Source organism: Somniosus microcephalus, chromosome 28 (genome assembly GCF_052327205.1).
Source record: "Somniosus microcephalus isolate GS21.2 chromosome 28, FLI_Smic_1.0, whole genome shotgun sequence".
Taxonomy (NCBI): Eukaryota; Metazoa; Chordata; class Chondrichthyes; order Squaliformes; family Somniosidae; genus Somniosus; species Somniosus microcephalus.
In genome coordinates, this window is record NC_141014.1 from 4,266,762 (window position 1) to 4,283,851 (window position 17,090).

The 17,090-nt window shown below is 48.0% G+C and overlaps 1 protein-coding gene across 1 annotated transcript in view; it reads left to right on the forward strand.

Annotated features, from left to right (window-relative positions):
- The first annotated feature begins 2,535 nt into the window (after positions 1–2,535).
- The window catches only part of LOC147098727 (uncharacterized), a 70,713-nt gene continuing 56,158 nt past the window's right edge, over positions 2,536–17,090 (forward strand). The window contains exons 1-2 of the mRNA XM_085969170.1: positions 2,536–2,608; positions 15,906–16,013. Coding sequence (XP_085825296.1) covers positions 2,536–2,608; positions 15,906–16,013 — 181 coding nt within the window. The remainder of the gene's footprint in view (positions 2,609–15,905; positions 16,014–17,090) is intronic.

The following is a 17,090-nucleotide window of genomic DNA, read 5'->3' on the forward strand; positions in this document are numbered from 1 at the left end:
TTGGATATGTGGCTTTTTATCCCATCATCTAAGTCGTTACTAGTTGAGAGCCCAACACAGCGGGACGCCACTAGTCACATCCGCCAATTAGAGTACCTGCCCATTATCCCTACACTCGCTCTCCTGCCGCTCAGCCAGTTTCCTAACAGGTCAATAATTTGCCTTCAATTCCAAGAGCTTCAACTTTAGCTAACTGTCTCTTATGAGGGGCTTTATCGAATGCCTTCTGGAAGTCCATATACATAACATCCATAGATATTTCCCTGTCCACTACTTTAGTCACCTCTTCAAAAAAAATTCAGTCAGGCTCTTCGGTTAACTGGCCTATAATTCCCTGGTTTCCCCCTCTCACCTTTCTTAAATAGCGGAGTGACTTACGCAATTTTCCAATCTAAAGGAGCGGATCCTGAGTCGAGAGAACTTCCTTTAAAACCCTGGGATGGAAGCCACCTGGTCCTGGGGATTTGTCACTCTTTAGTGCCATTATTTTCTTCATTACTGTTATTTTGCTTACGTTAATTTTGTTGAGTCCCCGTCCCTGATTCAATATTAGTTTCCTTGGGATGTCCGGCATGCTATCCACTTCCTCTACTGTAACTACTGACGCAAAGTAATTATTCAACACGTTCGCCATTTCCTTATTATCATTGACAATATCGCCAATATCAGTTTTTAAGGGGCCAGCATTGCTCCTGACTACCCTCTTTTTCCTAATATAATTGTAAAAATTTTTGTGTTGATTTTGATATCTTGCAAGTTTCTTTTCATACTCCCTTTTTGTAGCTCTTACTATCTGTTTTGTCATTTTATGCTGTTCTTTGTATCTCTCCCAGTCGCCAGCATCTGTGACTTTTTTTGCATTCTTGTATGCTTTTCCTTTTAGTTTTATGCTGTCCCTTACCTCTTTAGTTGTCCATGATTTTTTTTTGGCAGGTAGAGCTCTTGCTCCTTAGGGATATAAACTGGTTCTGTATCACATTAAATTCTGTTTTGAACACCTCCCACTGATTTTCTGTCATTTTACGCATTAACAGATTTGCCCAGTTTACTGTCTCATTGAAGTCGGCCTTACCCAAATCTAGAATCTTAGTCGCTGTTTCACGTTTCTCCCTTTCAAACACTACGTTGGACTTGATCATATTATGATCGATATTACATAAATGCTCACGCACCGTTAGGCTGTTAACTAGTAGCTCATTTCTAAATCTAATATGGCCTTCCCCCTTGTTGGTTCTAGGACATATTGTTGCAGAAAACTATCCTGAACACATTCAAGAAATTCACTACTTTTCTGACGTGCTAGTTTGCTTATCCCAATCTGTATGGAAGTTAAAATCTCCTATTAAAACCACTCTGCCTTTGCTACATGCTTGTCTAATCTCTGCATTTATACAATCTCGCACTTCACAGCTGCTACCAGGGGGCCTATACACAACTCCCACTACAGTCTTAAATCCTTTCCTATTTCTTAATTCTACACATAAAGTCTCCACTGGCTGCTGACCTCTCGTTGTATCCTCTCATCATTGAAGTGATTTCATCCTTAATCACTAATACTACTCCTCCCCCTCTACCATTTTCCCTATCTTTCCTGTAGACCTTATAACCTGGTATATTTAGTTCCCAGTCCTGACCATCTTGCAGCCATGCCTCAGTAATGGCTACCATGTCATACACTCTGACGTAATAAAGACTCACTACGCACTTGGTTGTACATAAGGCAAGGCTTTAATCGACTTGTAACAAAACATGGAGGTCTAGTTAGTAGTCACTAGCTTCCTGTTTCCAGATTGTCTCTGGCCAAGTTGGGCCCACGCCCGAGTATTTATACTCCTCAGACGGCGCCCTCAGCTGGCCATTCAGTAGTACTTCCTGAGTTACTTCTTGTAGAAGTTGCGATTTATGACACACTCCAATTTGAATTTGCATCTGCAGTTCATTCACTTTGTTCCTTATACTCCATGCATTTATATTAAGGCCACACACACTAACCTGTCCTTCAGCTCGAATGTTTTACGCACACATTTCTTATTTCTCTCTCCTGGTTTAATCACTTTACATCTTTTATTTTTCCCTTTACCTGCAGTGCCAAAAGCACAATTTCTGACTGTTACTCTGCTCCCTTCCCGTTTATTTGGTTTTGAATTATTATTTATACTACCTTTTCCACCTGAGCCCGCCCCCATTTCCTAGTTTAAAGTCCTTGTGACCGCCCTATTTATCCTTTCCGCTCGGACCCTGGTCCCGGCCCGGTTCAGGTGGAACCCGTCCCAATGGTACAGTCCCTTCCTGTCCCAATACTAGTGCCAGTATCCCATGAAATAGAACACTTCTTTCCCACACCACTCCTTCAGCAACGTGTTCACCTCCCTAATCTGCTTATCCCTACACCAAATTACATGTGGATTGGGAAATAGTCCAGAGATTATAACCCTTGAGGTCCTATTCTTTAATTTAGCTCCTAGGTCCTGATACTCTCCAAACAGGACCTCTTGCCTACTCTTCCCTATATTGTTGGTCCCAACATGGACCACAATGACTGGATCTTCCCCCTCGCTCGCCAGTATCCTTTCAAGCCAGTTCGAGATGCCCCTCACCCTGGCACCAGGTAGGCAACATACCATGTGGGACTCTCGATCCTGATTACAAAGGATGCTCTCTGTCCCCCTAAATATTGAATCCCCTACAACTACCACATTATGCTTCCCCTTCTCCTCCTCCTGCCCCCTTTGGACAGCCTTATGCTCCAAGGTGCCATGGTCAGCATTCTGGCTGTCCTTTCAACAGTCATTAACCTTATCCTCACAAGTACATTGTACCTGTTGAATAGGATCAGTTTCTGCGGATCCTCGTTCTCTATCTCATCTGGGTTCCCCTCACTCTGCACACTATCGGTCACACCAACCCAATTCTGAACCTGCATCTCTCTGTGATGTGACGGAAGTCTGGAGCAAACTGTCCAGATACTGCTCCCCCTCCCTTATGTGTCGGAGGGTCTCCAACTCACACTCCAGCTCAATGTCTCTGAGCCGGAGAGATTCGAGGCGGAGACATCTCTTGCAGACCTGTTCGCTCGGGACAGTCTCACTGTCCACAAACTCCCACATACTGCAGTCCAGAAACACAACCAGCTCTGCCATATCTTAGTCTAGATTATTTATATCTACTTTTTAGTCTGTTGTAAGTTTTTTTTTTACACACTAACTTGAACTAAGCACTAAAATACTGGACAAAATTTTAAATACTTACTGCCTCAAACTTACTGCCTTTCTCTCCTCCCCTTTCTCTCTCCCCCCTTTCTCTCCCGCCCCCCCCTTTCTCTCTCTCCTCCCCTTTCTCTCTCTCCCCCCTTTCTCTCCCGCCCCCCCTTCTCTTCCTCCCCCCCTTTCTCTCCCTCCCCCCCTTTTTCTCCCTCCCCCCCTTTCTTTCCCTCCCCCCCTTTCAATTTTCAATTCAATTCAAATTGCTTTATTGGCATGACAAGGTACATCTTATGTTGCCAAAGCACCGAAAAAATATTTATGGTTGAACACATAAACGCAGATCTATCCATACAGTGTGTAAACAGATATATCCCTGTGTGTATAAATATACACTCATATAATATGCATATAATCTTTTCTTAGGTTTAATGGTTGTCACTCTGCTTATGGCAAGCTGTAACATAGTTTGCCGCTAAAGTTACGCAATTTCTCTGTTCCCCTAATAGGTATGGGAGTTTTTGGTCGTCATTCAAATTTTTGAATTCAGGGCATATTTTTATGAATTTTGGGTAGAAATTCCCCCTTATGCCCTGATAGATTCCACAAGCTGTGAGGAAGTGGATCTCTGTCTCCACCACTCCCTGACTGCAGTGAGGGCATATCCTGTCCTCTCTTGGCAGCCAGGTCTGCCTGTGTCTGCCTTTTTCTATGGCCAGGCTATGCTCACTAAGTCTGTACATAGTCAAGGTTTTTCTCAATTTGCTATCTTTTGCCGTGGTCAGGTATTCAGCCATGGTGTATTGTCTGTTTAGGGCCAAGTAGCAATCAAGTTTGTTTTGGGTTTTTGTTGTTTCTGTCCAATAGGTCAGATATTTTTCCTTTTGTTTAGTGACAATTGTGTTGGGTCGAATTCTCTGTGCTACGATGTCACTATCCTGGAGCTGGTTATTATTGGTAGTGTTAGTAGTTACTTCACTGAGTCCCAGGACTAGTTGACTGAGGGGACTCTTCTTTATGATCCTTTCTTGGCATTTCAGGGCTTCGTAATGATAGCAGTGGGGGTTGCTCATTTTTAGGTGTTTGCAAAATTTGGTGGCTCTTTTTTGGATATTAATTACTAGTGGATATTGGCCTAGTTCTGCCCTGCATGCATTGTTTGCGGTTTTCCTCTGAGGCCGGAGGATACTTTTACAGAATTCTGCATGTAGGATCTCAATTGGGTGTTTGTCCCATTTTGCAAATTCTTGTTGTGTTAGCAGACCCCACACCTCACTGCCATAGAGTGCAATTGGTTCAATTACTGATTTAAAAATTTTGAGCCAAATGCCAATTGGGATTTCTATTTGGATTGACTTTTTAATGGCATAGAAAGCCCTTTTTGCTTTCTCTTTCAGTTCATTCACAGCCAGATGAAAATTTCCCATAGAACTGATTTTTAAATCTAAGTATGCGTAGTTTGTAGTTTGTTCAATTTTAGTTGTTCCTAGTGTGAAATTTATTCTGGGTCCCTGATGTCTGGATCTTTGCTGGAACACAAGAACTTTGGTTTTTTGGGGGTTTAGTGTCAGGGCCCAAGTCTGACAGAATGACTCTAGCAGATCCAGGTTCTGCTGTAGACCCTCCTTTGTTGGTGAGAGCAGAACCAGGCCATCTGCATAGAGGAGGAATTTAACCTTGGAGTCATACAGGGCGAGGCCAGGTGCTGTAGATTGTTCAAGTAGTTTTGCCAATTCATTTATGTAAATATTAAAGAGTGTCGGTGAGATGGGCGAGCCCTGTGCCACGCCACGCCCCTGTGGGAAGTATTTTGTTTGTTTGTCTCCAATTTTAACTGCACATTTATTGTTTGTGTACATTGATTTAATTATATCATATGTTTTTCCCCCTACACCACTTTCAATAAGTTTCAAGAATAGACCGTCGTGCCAAATAGAATCGAAAGCCTTCTGGAAATCTATAAAGCAGGCAAAAATTTTGCTTTTGTTTTGGTGAACATGTTTGTCAATTAGGGTGTGTAGGGTGAAGATATGATCCGATGTTCTATAATTTGGTAAGAATCCAATTTGGCTTTTACTCAAGACATTGTGCTCCTCAAGGAAGTTTATAAGTCTTTGGTTTATGATACTACAGAATACCTTCCCCAGGTTACTGTTCACACAGATGCCTCGATAGTTATTTGGGTCAACTTTGTCTCCACTTTTGTATATGGGCGTTATGAGTCCTTTGTTCCAGATATCAGGGAAGTAACTGACACTCAGAACCAAGTTGAAGAGTTTTAGAATAGCCAATTTCATTTTCTCGTCCGTGTGTTTAATCATTTCGCTTAGGATGCCATCTGCACCGTAAGCTTTTCTTGGTCGCAGGTCCTTGAGTTTTTCAAATAGCTCTTTTTCAGTTATTAGGGAGTCTAACGGGTTTTGGTTATCTTTTATGGCCAATTCGAGCCTTTCCAGTTTTTTGCATATTTGATCTTGCTCTGGGCTTAGTGTGTTTTTCTGGTATAATTTTTCAAAATGGTTTTCCCATGTGTCTCCGTTTTGAATGGGCAATTCATCATGTTGCTTTTTATGTAATGTATTCCAGTTGTCCCAGAAACAATTAGAATCAATAGATTCCTCAATGGAGCTGAGTGTATTCTTAATATACTGTTCTTTCTTGGTTCTGAATGTGTTTTTGTATTGTGTTAGTGCCTGACAATAAGTAAGGCGTAATTCCTCGTTTTCTGGTTGTCTGTGTTTTTGGTTTGATATTTTTCTGAGTTTTTTCCTTATGTTATGGCAGTCTGAATCAAACCATTTTTCGTGGTTTTTTGTTTTGGGTTTATTCTTGCGAAGTTTCAAGTTTGACATTGATGCCAAATTATCAAAAATATTATTTAGGTTATTCACTGCCCGGTTTACGCCTTCTTTATTGTGAGTGTATGTGTTTTCCAGAAAGGTGTCCAAGAGAGCTTGAGTTGATTGATTGCTAATTGCTTTCTGGTATTTTTCCGTGCTGTTTTTGGCCCATCTGTAGGATTTTTTAATGTTGTACAGCTTACTGGGCTGTGTTTCTGTGTTGGTTGTTTCTGTCCTTTTAAGATATGCAATAATTTGGCTGTGGTCTGACAGTGTTGTTTGTGGTTTGACTGTGAATGCTCTGAAAGAGGATGGGTCCAGATCCGTAGTCATATAGTCTATGGTGCTGAAGCCAAGAGGTGAGCAATAGGTGGATCTTCCTAGGGAGTCTCCCCTGAACCTACCATTGACAATGTACAGACCCAGGCTTCGACAGAGCTGCAGGAGCTGTTTTCCGTTAGCATTTGTCTGTTTGTCGCAGTTATACCTGTGTGAATGAAAAGGGAGATCAAAGTGGTTATTCCCAAATATGTAATTATTCCCCTGATTACTGGTAAAGTCTGGTTCTTTGCCAGTTCTTGAGTTGAGGTCACCACAGATCAACACATTCCCCTGGGCCTGGAATTGGTTAACCTCCCTCTCAATGTTGGAGAAGGTGTCCTCTTTGAAGTACGGGGATTCTATAGGGGGGATATAGAGTGCGCAAATGAAAACATCTTGCATGCTAGAAATGATGCCCCTCTTAATCTTGAGCCATAAGTGGTTTTCGCCCTTTTTTATAAATTTAATGTAATTCCTAAGCTCTGCTTTATACCAAGTCAGTATGCCTCCAGAGTCTCTGCCCTGGGTTACTCCTGGCAGGGGACCACCAGCTCTGTGTACCCATGGGGACAGCCAGTGGGCCCTTCTCCTCTACACCAGGTTTCTTGCAAAAAGATAATGTCCAGATCTTTGATTTCATCTAGGAACTCTGAGGTCCTACTCTTCAGGCCGAGCACAGAAGAGCGTAGACCTTGGATATTCCAGGTTGAGATATACAAGGATTTCATGCTAAGATTGGTCTTTTACTGTGATAGGTTAAAGTATGATAATAGTGATATGTGTTTGTCGTGTTTAAATGAGGAAAAAAGAACATTTGAAGTGTCTATAAAGGCTGGGAATAATTGGCTGCAACTCTTTCTAACAACTAGACCTTATGCTTCCTGATCCATAAGGCGGGAGTAGATGCTGCTGAGCATCTGCATTATGTCTCTTAATGGATTGTCTCTGCCTGTAGTATTGCGTACGTCCTGAGCATCTCTCCCTCCGCCTGGCTGGGGGTGGTCCTGCTCACCTGTAGGGCAGGAGTGGTGCAGGTCCGACATTGGTGTTGTACGTGGGGATCCTCTCTGGTCCTGGTTGGTGTGGTGGTGGTCTCTGTAGTAGCCCTGGTCTGTACCCCGCTGGTCTCTGGTGGCCGGGGGGGGGGTCCTCTTGGAGTCTGGGTGTGGACCCGGTTAAGAGCGACGCCCTTCAGGGCCTTAGCAAAGACCGGCATTGGCTCCTTGTGGAGATGGACGTGGTCATGAAGACATTCCACATCGAGGGTGGGATGTTGGGCCAGGTGCACGTTATGTTTTAATTCACAGTCTCTTGCTATGCTGGCATATATCTCGTGGATTGTTCTGTTGTTAAAGTCTTTTCTCGGCAACAGTGTGGAAACAGTGATTCTAGTGTTTGGGAAGGTGGTGCTTGCCTTCTCAATCACTGTTCGGAGCGACGTTGCTATCCTTTTCTGCTGGGCCTTTAGGTCATTTGTGCCGGTGTGTATTATGATGTGTTGGGGGGAGCCTAATTGGGTTGTGGTCAGCCATTCCAGGGCTTTGTCTGATTTTGGGCACCGGATCTTGTCTACTTTATGTTTAGGGAAGAGCTTTTTCTCCCGGAGGAATTTCCCATTTGAGTCTATGAGTATTATGATGTCAGCCTTGTTGGTGTTTACTGGCTGATGACTCTCGCCTGGACTCACCGGTTGTGTGTTGGACTGGGGGGGTCGCGTCTGGTGTGTGCGCTCCTCTTGTGAGCAGCTCGGCTGTGTTTCCAAAGTGGGGGCGGCATATTGGGTTTCATTTTGCTGGTTGGTCTGAGTGGCTCTCCCTGTAGCGTGGGTCTTCTGCTGTTGCTCTGTGGAAGAGTGCTGCTGCCCAGTAGGGCTCTGCACTGTCTTGTCTCTGGCCTCTAGCTGCTGGGCCAATGCCGCTATCTCTCCCCTGTAGCTCTCCCCTTCTTTCTGCAGCTCTTTCACCTGCTTCCTAAGTGAAGTCAGCTCTCTCTTGTAGCTCTCCCTGTCTTGCTTTTGTTCTTGCTTCAGTGCTGAGGTGCTGCTTTCTTGATCACTTTTCAGTTCATCTATCGCCTCTTTAAGCTTAACCAGCTCCAACTCCAGCCGGGTGAACTGCTCCTGTAATTGTAACAGGGGGTTGTGGGGCCCCAGGGCGTGTGCCTGGTCAGAACTGGGGGGCTCACTCACCTCCTGGCTAGTTTGCTTTACTCCCGGTGGGCTGCAAGTGGTGTGGAGAGTGGGTGTGGCTTTCTCTCTGGTAGTTACACTGGGGCTGGTCAATTGTACCGTGGATCTGTGGGGCCCCAGGGCGTGTGCCTAGTCAGAACTGGGGGGCTTCCTCCCCTCCTGGCCCCCCCTTCTCTCCCTCCTCCCTTTCTCTCCCTCCTCCCTTTCTCTCCCTCCCCCCTTTCTCTCCCTCCCCCCTTTCTCTCCCTCCCCCCTTTCTCTCTCTCCCCCTTTCTCTCGCTCCCCCCTTTCTCTCTCCCCCCTTTCTCCCTCCCCCCTTTCTCTCTCCTCCCCTTTCTCTCTCCCCCCTTTCTCTCTCCCCCCTTTCTCTCTCCCCCCCTTTCTCTCCCTCCCCCCTTTCTCTCTCCTCTCCTTTCTCTCTCCCCCCTTTCTCTCTCTCCCCCTTTCTCTCGCTCCCCCTTTCTCTCGCTCCCCCTTTCTCTCGCTCCTCCCTTTCTCTCTCCCCCCTTTCTCTCTCCCCCCCTTTCTCTCCCTCCCCCCTTTCTCTCTCCCCCCTTTCTCTCTCCCCCCTTTCTCTCCCTCCCCCCTTTCTCTCTCCCCCCTTTCTCTCGCTCCCCCCTTTCTCTCTCCTCTCCTTTCTCTCTCCCCCCCCTTTCTCTCTCCCCCCTTTCTCTCTCCTCTCCTTTCTCTCTCCCCCCCCTTTCTCTCTCCCCCCTTTCTCTCTCCCCCCCTTTCTCTCCCTCCCCCCTTTCTCTCTCCTCTCCTTTCTCTCTCTCCCCCTTTCTCTCTCCCCCTTTCTCTCTCCCCCCTTTCTCTCTCCCCCCTTTCTCTCTCCCCCCCTTTCTCTCCCTCCCCCCTTTCTCTCCCTCCCCCCTTTCTCTCTCCTCCCCTTTCTCTCTCTCCCCCTTTCTCTCTCCTCCCCTTTCTCTCTCCCCCCCTTTCTCCCCCCTTTCTCTCTCCCCCCCTTTCTCTCTCCCCCCCTTTCTCTCCCTCCCCCCTTTCTCTCTCCCCCCCCTTTCTCTCTCCCCCCCTTTCTCTCTCCCCCCCTTTCTCTCTCTCCCCCTTTCTCTCTCTCCCCCTTTCTCTCTCTCCCCCTTTCTCTCCCTCCCCCTTTCTCTCTCCCCCCCTTCTCTCCCTCCCCTCCTTTCTCCCTCTCCCCCTTTCTCTCTCTCCCTCTCTCTCTCACCCCTTCTCTTCCTCCCCCTTTCTCTCCCCCCCTTTCTCTCTCTCCCCCTTTCTCTCCCTTCCCCTTTGCTCTCCCTTCCCCTTTGCTCTCCCTCCCCCTTCTCTCCCTCCTCCCTTTCTCTCCCTCCTCCCTTTCTCTCCCTCCCCCCTTTCTCTCTCTCCCCCTTTCTCTCTCTCCCCCCTTTCTCTCCCTCCCCCTTTTCTCTCCTGTAGTGTATGTACCTTTAAGGGGAGAACTACTTTTTACAGCTCCTGTATACTGTAGTACCAGCAGTGACCACACCTGTATATAAACCCCTGAGTAGGGATCTGTACAGTTAGTTTTAGATGAACCCTCATCCAGTAAACACCTGTTGATTGTTCCCTGCAGTCTCTTGTCTAATTATTGAAGGACGCACAACATCAAGATACATGGATCTAACATTGGCGACGAGAAGATTCAAACCTACCTGCAACTCTGCATCACCTCCCAGGGATTCGCTCCTGGAGAACAGTGAAAGAAGAAGGCCGAGTCCAGAAGCACGGGCGTCGACCATCCAGCGGAGACTTGAGCATCGCAGGGGAGGCTGTTGAGAGCTGGGCTTGGTTCTCCAGTCACGGTGGTCCAGCGAAACGGGCTGGCAACAGGTACGGCGCAGACCCTTCCTGGACAGCGGGGGCTAGAGCCGACCGACGGCACAGAAAAAGGCCGAGCAGCGTCGACGGGAGAACAGGGAGGGTAGAGCGCACAGGGCGCAGCTGGTGTTCAGGACCGAGCGGCGTCGACGGGAGAAGAGAGAGGGTAGAGCGCACAGGGTGCAGCCGGTGTTCAGGACCGAGCGGCGTCAACAAGAGAGAGCAGAGCGTAGCCAGTGTTCAAGGGTCGAGCAGCGTCAACGAGAGAGAGCGAGGCGCGCAGGAAAACGCGCAGAGTGCAGCCGGTGTCCAAGGGCCGAGCAGTGTCAGCGCGGAAGAAAGGAAAGCGCGGGAGACGCCATTTTGAGCTGCAGCGGAGAAGGGAGAGCGCGGGAGACGCCATTTTGAGCCACAGCGGAGAAGAAGGGAGAGCGCGGGAGACGCCATTTTGAGCCAGTCTAACCACACCCAGGGATGCCAAAGAGTGGCAGTGTCACAGCGTTCGACAAGTCGAAGATTAGACGACATATGTCGAAAGCATAGAAGTGTACTGCAAGGCGAATGAAGTGCCAGATGACAGGAAAGCGCTGGTATTGTTGAATTCAATGGGTGCAAAAACGTATGGCTTACTGCGAAACCTAGTAACCCCAGAGAAGCCAGTGGAAAAGGATTTTGAAAACACAGTGTCAATCCTACAGGACCACTTAGACCCCACACCGCTGCTGATAGCGGAAAGATTTAAGTTTCACAAAAGGAACCAGCATAAAGATGAAAGTAATGCTGAGTTTTTAACGGAACTGCGCAAGCTATCGAAGCACTGCCAGTTTGGAACGGGACTAGCAGATACTTTAAGGGACAAGTTTGTGTGTGGGCTTCAAAGTGAAGGAACCCAGAAACGGCTTCTATCAGAAAAGGATCTTACGCTGGACAAGGCTTTCAGCATGGCAGTATCACACGAAGCAGCAGCACGGGGCGCGGCAGAGATACAACGGAGACCGCAAGAATATGGCACAAATGAAATGTCATACGGAACAGTGAAGTGCTATCGCTGCGGCAGAACAACACACGACCATAAGGATTGCTGGTTCAAGGACCAAGTGTGCAGACAGTGTGGAAAAGTAGGACACATAGCAAGAGCCTGGAAAAGAAAACCAGCAGCAAGAAATCCCCACAGGAGAAGTACAAGAAGGTACATAAGGTGACGGAGAGTAGTGCAGACGAACAGAAAAGTGATACAGACTCTGGAAGCAAGGAGCTGGGTTGTCTGAAACTACATAATGTGATCAAAACGGAGGATCACCAAACTATCTGGGTCATGCTCAAGATAGCCGGAGTCCAAGTGAAAATGGAATTGGACACAGGATCAGCCCTAACAGTCATAAACCGAAGGGACTACAAGCGGCTATTCTCACATATACCCTTGAGAGATACAGAGATTGTCTTGAAGATGTACACGGGGCAAAAAGTCTACCCCAAAGGAAAAATAAGGGTGAACGTTATATATAACGGCAAGGAAATACCAAAAATGGACCTATATGTATTGCCAGATGGAGGACCACCACTACTAGGACGTGAATGGATCCGGAAGATACATCTAGATTGGCATTCCATGCAAGCACTGACTGTAGATGCCAAAAAGGATGACGACGTCACACCTGGACGACTGTCAAAAATGCTAACTGACGCACAAGAAGTGTTCCAGGAGGGACTCGGAACACTAAAAGGCATAACAGCGACGATCAAAATAGAGGAAAATGCAAGGCCAAAGTTTTTTAAGGCCAGACCGGTACCTTATGCGATCCGCCCAGCCGTCGAAGCAGAGCTGGAATGTTTGGAACGTTCAGGAGTACTGTCCAAAGTGGACTGGAGCGAGTGGGCTACACCCATCGTTCCTGTAATGAAGAGGTCGTTGAGTAATACGCCTGGGGAACCAAAGAAGGTTCGCATCTGTGGGGACTTTAAGGTGACAGTGAACCCAGTCCTTCACACTGTGCAATATCTGCTTCCGCGGATTGAAGATATTTTCGCCTCGCTATCTGGAGGGAAACGCTTCACTAAGATTGATCTGGCCCAGGCGTACCTGCAAATGAAGGTAGAAGAAGCCTCGAAACAGTACCTCACGATCAACACTCATAAATGTCTCTACCAATACAACCGGCTGGTGTTCGGGGTAGCATCAGCTCCAGCTATTTGGCAAAGGGCAATGGATCAAGTCCTGCAAGGGATTCCAGGGACCCAGTGTTATTTGGATGACTTCCTGGTCACGGGCGAAAATGACAGTGATCACCTCGCCAACCTGGAGCAGGTGCTCACTAGATTCAAGGAATATGGGCTCCGAGCTAATCGCCACAAATGCGAGTTTTTCCAGAAGCAGATCTCGTATTGTGGCCACGTTATTGATGAAGAGGGGTTACATAAGTCCCCTGAAAAGATTGAGGCAGTAGTCAAGGCTCCAGCACCGGAAAATGTGTCACAACTGAGGTCGTTCCTCTGGCTGGTGAACTACTACCATAAGTTCTTGCCAAATTTGTCTACAGTACTACACCCACTGAACACCCTACTGCAAACGGGGGTACCATGGAAGTGGAATGACGAATGTAAACGAGCTTTCCAGAAGTGCAAAGAATTGATCACATCAAAAGAGGTGTTGGCTCATTTCAACTCAGCACTACCAATTCAGTTGGTGTGTGATGCATCACCCTATGGCATTGGAGCGATGCTGTCGCACAAATTCCCGGACGGCTCGGGGAGGCCAGTAGCCTTTGCGTCTCAGTCACTAACCTCAGTCGAGCGTAACTACGCCCAGATTGACAGGGAGGCCCTCAGCCTAGTGTGGGGAGTGAAAAAGTTCAACCACTATCTGCACGGGCAGAAGTTCACCTTGCTGACTGACCACCAACCACTTGTCTCCATCTTTAATCCAAAGAAGGGCGTTCCGGTGATGACTGCGCAACGGCTACAAAGATGGTCCCTTTTTCTAGGGGCGAACCAATATGAAATCGAGTATAAGGGCACGAAACAGCATGGAAACGCTGATGGGCTATCATGCCTGCCACTGCCTACTGCGGAGGAAGCACCAGCAGTGGACCCTGTCGAAATATTTTATTCGACTATAATTGAACGCTTGCCAGTAACTAACGCTGATATAGAGAAGGAGACCCGAAATGACCCGACACTGTCTCGGGTATATGACTTGACGGTGAAGGGATGGCCAACACATGGCGACTCACTGTTGCCAGCATTCTCATCTAGAAGAGAACAGCTGTCAGTATGCCAGGGGACCTTGATGTGTGGATCCCGAGTGGTAATTCCACCCAAGTTAAGGGAGAGAGTGCTCAATGAGCTTTACGAAGGCCATCTGGGAGGGGTGAAAATGAAAAGCCTTGCTAGGGCTTATGTGTGGTGGCCGGGGATCGATCAGCAAATCGAGGACCTGACAAAGAGCTGCTCAGGATGCCAGAAGGTCCAAAATGCACCACCACATGCCCCTCTACACCCATGGGAGTGGCCCTCATCTCCATGGCAACGGGTGCATATTGATTTTGCTGGTCCATTCATGGACTCAATGTTTTTAATAGCCATGGATGCGCACTCGAAATGGCCTGAGGTGATCAAAATGTCCTCCACCACCACGGAGAAAACTATTGTAGTCCTACGGACCATATTTGCCAGGAACGGCTTGCCAGAGCAGATTTGCTCTGATAACGGACCACAGTTTGTGTCCGAAGAGTTTCGAATATTTATGAAAAGGAATGGGGTAAGGCATTACACATCCGCCCCGTATCATCCAGCCACAAATGGATTGGCTGAGAGGTTCGTACAAACCTTTAAAAAAGCAGTAAGGGCCATGTGCGATGACGACATTCCACTGCAGCATAAGGTGGACAATTTCCTGTTAGCCTACAGAAATGCGACACATGCAGTCACCAACCAGTCCCCGGCCATGATGTTCTTTAACCGAAGGTTGAGATCTCGTCTGGATTTGCTCAGACCAAATGTACGAAGAGATGTTGAGAGTAAGCAATTCCAGCACATCAATGAGAAGCCGACAAGGAGCTTCAATGTAGGGCAACCAGTCTTGGCCCGCGATTACCGAACAGAAAAATGGCAACCAGGAACGATATGCACACGGCAGGGGCCACTAATGTACACAGTGGATGTTGGGGAGAACATTGTGAGACGCCATGTTGACCAGATCCTAGAGTCACAGGAACGAGTCAACCCCATGTCTTGCGTACCTGGTGATGAACCCGACATACAGGTAGCATCTACCCCAGAAACAGTAGCATCGGAAGCTGATGAACCAACCGACGACAGGGGGCCAGAATCGCCTCCGCACCAAGAGCAAGACACTCAGGAAAGGCGCTATCCAGAAAGGATCAGGAAGCCTCCCCAAAGACTGAATTTATAAATAGGCTATTTTCAGTTAATGTTGCATGTTAAAAGTGTTAATTGTAATTAGTTGATATTTAATTGTTAAATGAATGTTATGGTACTGTTAATCTGAAAGGGGAGGAATTGTAGTGTATGTACCTTTAAGGGGGAGAACTACTTTTTACAGCTCCTGTATACTGTAGTACCGGCAGTGACCACACCTGTATATAAACCCTGAGTAGGGATCTGTACAGTTAGTTTTAGAGTAACCCTCATCCAGTAAACACCTGTTGATTGTTCCCTGCAGTCTCTTGTCTAATTCACAGAAATCACAGAAATCACAGAATCCTCACAGTGCAGATAGAGGCCATTTCGGCCCATCGAGCCTGCACCGACACATACCCCACCCGATTCCCCGTAACCCCTACACCAACACATATCCCACCCTATCCCCGTAACCCCACGTATTTAATCCCCTAACACTAAGGGTCAATTTATCATAGCCAATCAACCTAACCCGCACATCTTTGGACTGTGGGAGGAAACCGGAGCACCCGGAGGAAACCCACGCAAACACGGGGAGAATGTGCAAACTCCACACAGACAGTTACCCGAGGCCGGATTCGAACCCGGGTCCCTGGCGCTGTGAGGCAACAGTGCTAACCACTATGCCACCGTGCTTATTGAAGGACACACAACATCAAGATACACGGATCTAACATCTCCCTCCCCCTTCTCTCCCTCCTCTCTTTCTCTCCCTCCTCTCTTTCTCTCCCTCCTCTCTTTCTCTCCCTCCTCCCTTTCTCTCCCTCCTCTCTTTCTCTCCCTCCCCCCTTTCTCTCTCTCCCCCCTTTCTCTCCCTTCCCCCTTTCTCTCTCTCCCCCTTTCTCTCTCTCCCCTTTCTCTCTCTCCCCTTTCTCTCTCTCTCTCCCCTTTCTCTCTCTCTCCCCCCTTTCTCTCTCTCTCTCCCCCCTTTCTCGCTCTCTCTCCCCCTTTCTCTCTCTCTCTCCCCCCTTTCTCTCTCTCTCTCCCCCTTTCTCTCTCTCTCTCCCCCTTTCTCTCTCTCTCTCCCCCCTTTCTCTCTCTCCCCCCCTCTCTCTCCCCACCTTCTCTCTCCCCCCTTTCTCTATCTTCCCCCTCTTTCTCTCTTGATCCATAATGAGTCTCATTTCTTTTTTACAGGGTTGCGCCCAGTACCGAAAATTTATAATAACTGGAATTGTGATGCTTTACTGCCACAGGAGGTGAAGGAAATGAAATTCCGGCCAGCACTGGACACAGACAAGAGAGGTAAACAGGAGAGGGAGGGGGATGACAGGGAAAGGGAGGAGGACTGACTGGGAGAGGGAAGGTCACTGACGGGGCAAGGGAGTGGGAATGATGGGGAGAGGGGGGATGACGGGGGAGAGGGAGGGGGATGACGGGGAGAGGGAGGGGCTGACGGGGAGGGAGGGGGAAGGGGATGAGGGAGAGGGAGGGGGATGACGGGGAGAGGGAGGGGGAGAGGGAGGGGGAGGAGACGGAGGGGGAATGACGGGGAGAGGGAGGGGGAATGATGAGGAGAGGGAGAGGAATGATAGTGGAGTGGCAATAAAAGCTGCGGCAGAGCGCAGATAGGCCCCACAGCGGCGGCGGACCTGGGTGAGGCGGTGGTGACAGAGGAGCGGCGATAAAAACGGCGGCAGAGTGCAGGTGCGTTTACCAATATCCGAGCTCAGAACTCAGAGGGAGGGAGAGAAGTAAAAAGTAATCGAAGTGTGACGTCACCAGAAAGCAGGTAAGTGATTGGTTGGTGATTATTTCTCTCTTTTTTAAACTTAAACTCTGTGGTTTATAGTTTCTAAGCTCTCTGTAGTGTAGCGGTGACTGTTGGTAAACCAGGGCCCTTAAGTATATCATTTAACTGTAGTGTAATTGGTGGGATTGATTTGATTTAATTTAATTTGAATTAATTAAAGGGTAAGTCATGATAGGAGAGCTCGGCCCCGTGGTATGCTCCTCCTGCACTATGTGGGAACTCAGGGACACTTCCTGTGCCCCTGACAACCATGTGTGCAGGAAGTGTATCCAGCTGCAGCTACTGGCAGACCGCATTGCGGCGCTGGAGCTGCGATTGGATACATACTGGACCATTCGCGATGCTGAGGACGTCGTGGATATCACGTTTAAGCACTTGGTCACACCACAGGTAAAGGCTGCACAGGCAGAAAGGGAATGGGTGACCGACAGGCAGAGTAGTAGGCGCAGGCAGGTAGTGCAGGAGTCCCCTGTGACCATCCCCCTCTCAAACAGATATACCACTTTGAATACTGTTGGGGGGGATGGCTTATCAGAGGAAAGCAGCAGCAACCAACTTCCTGGCACCAG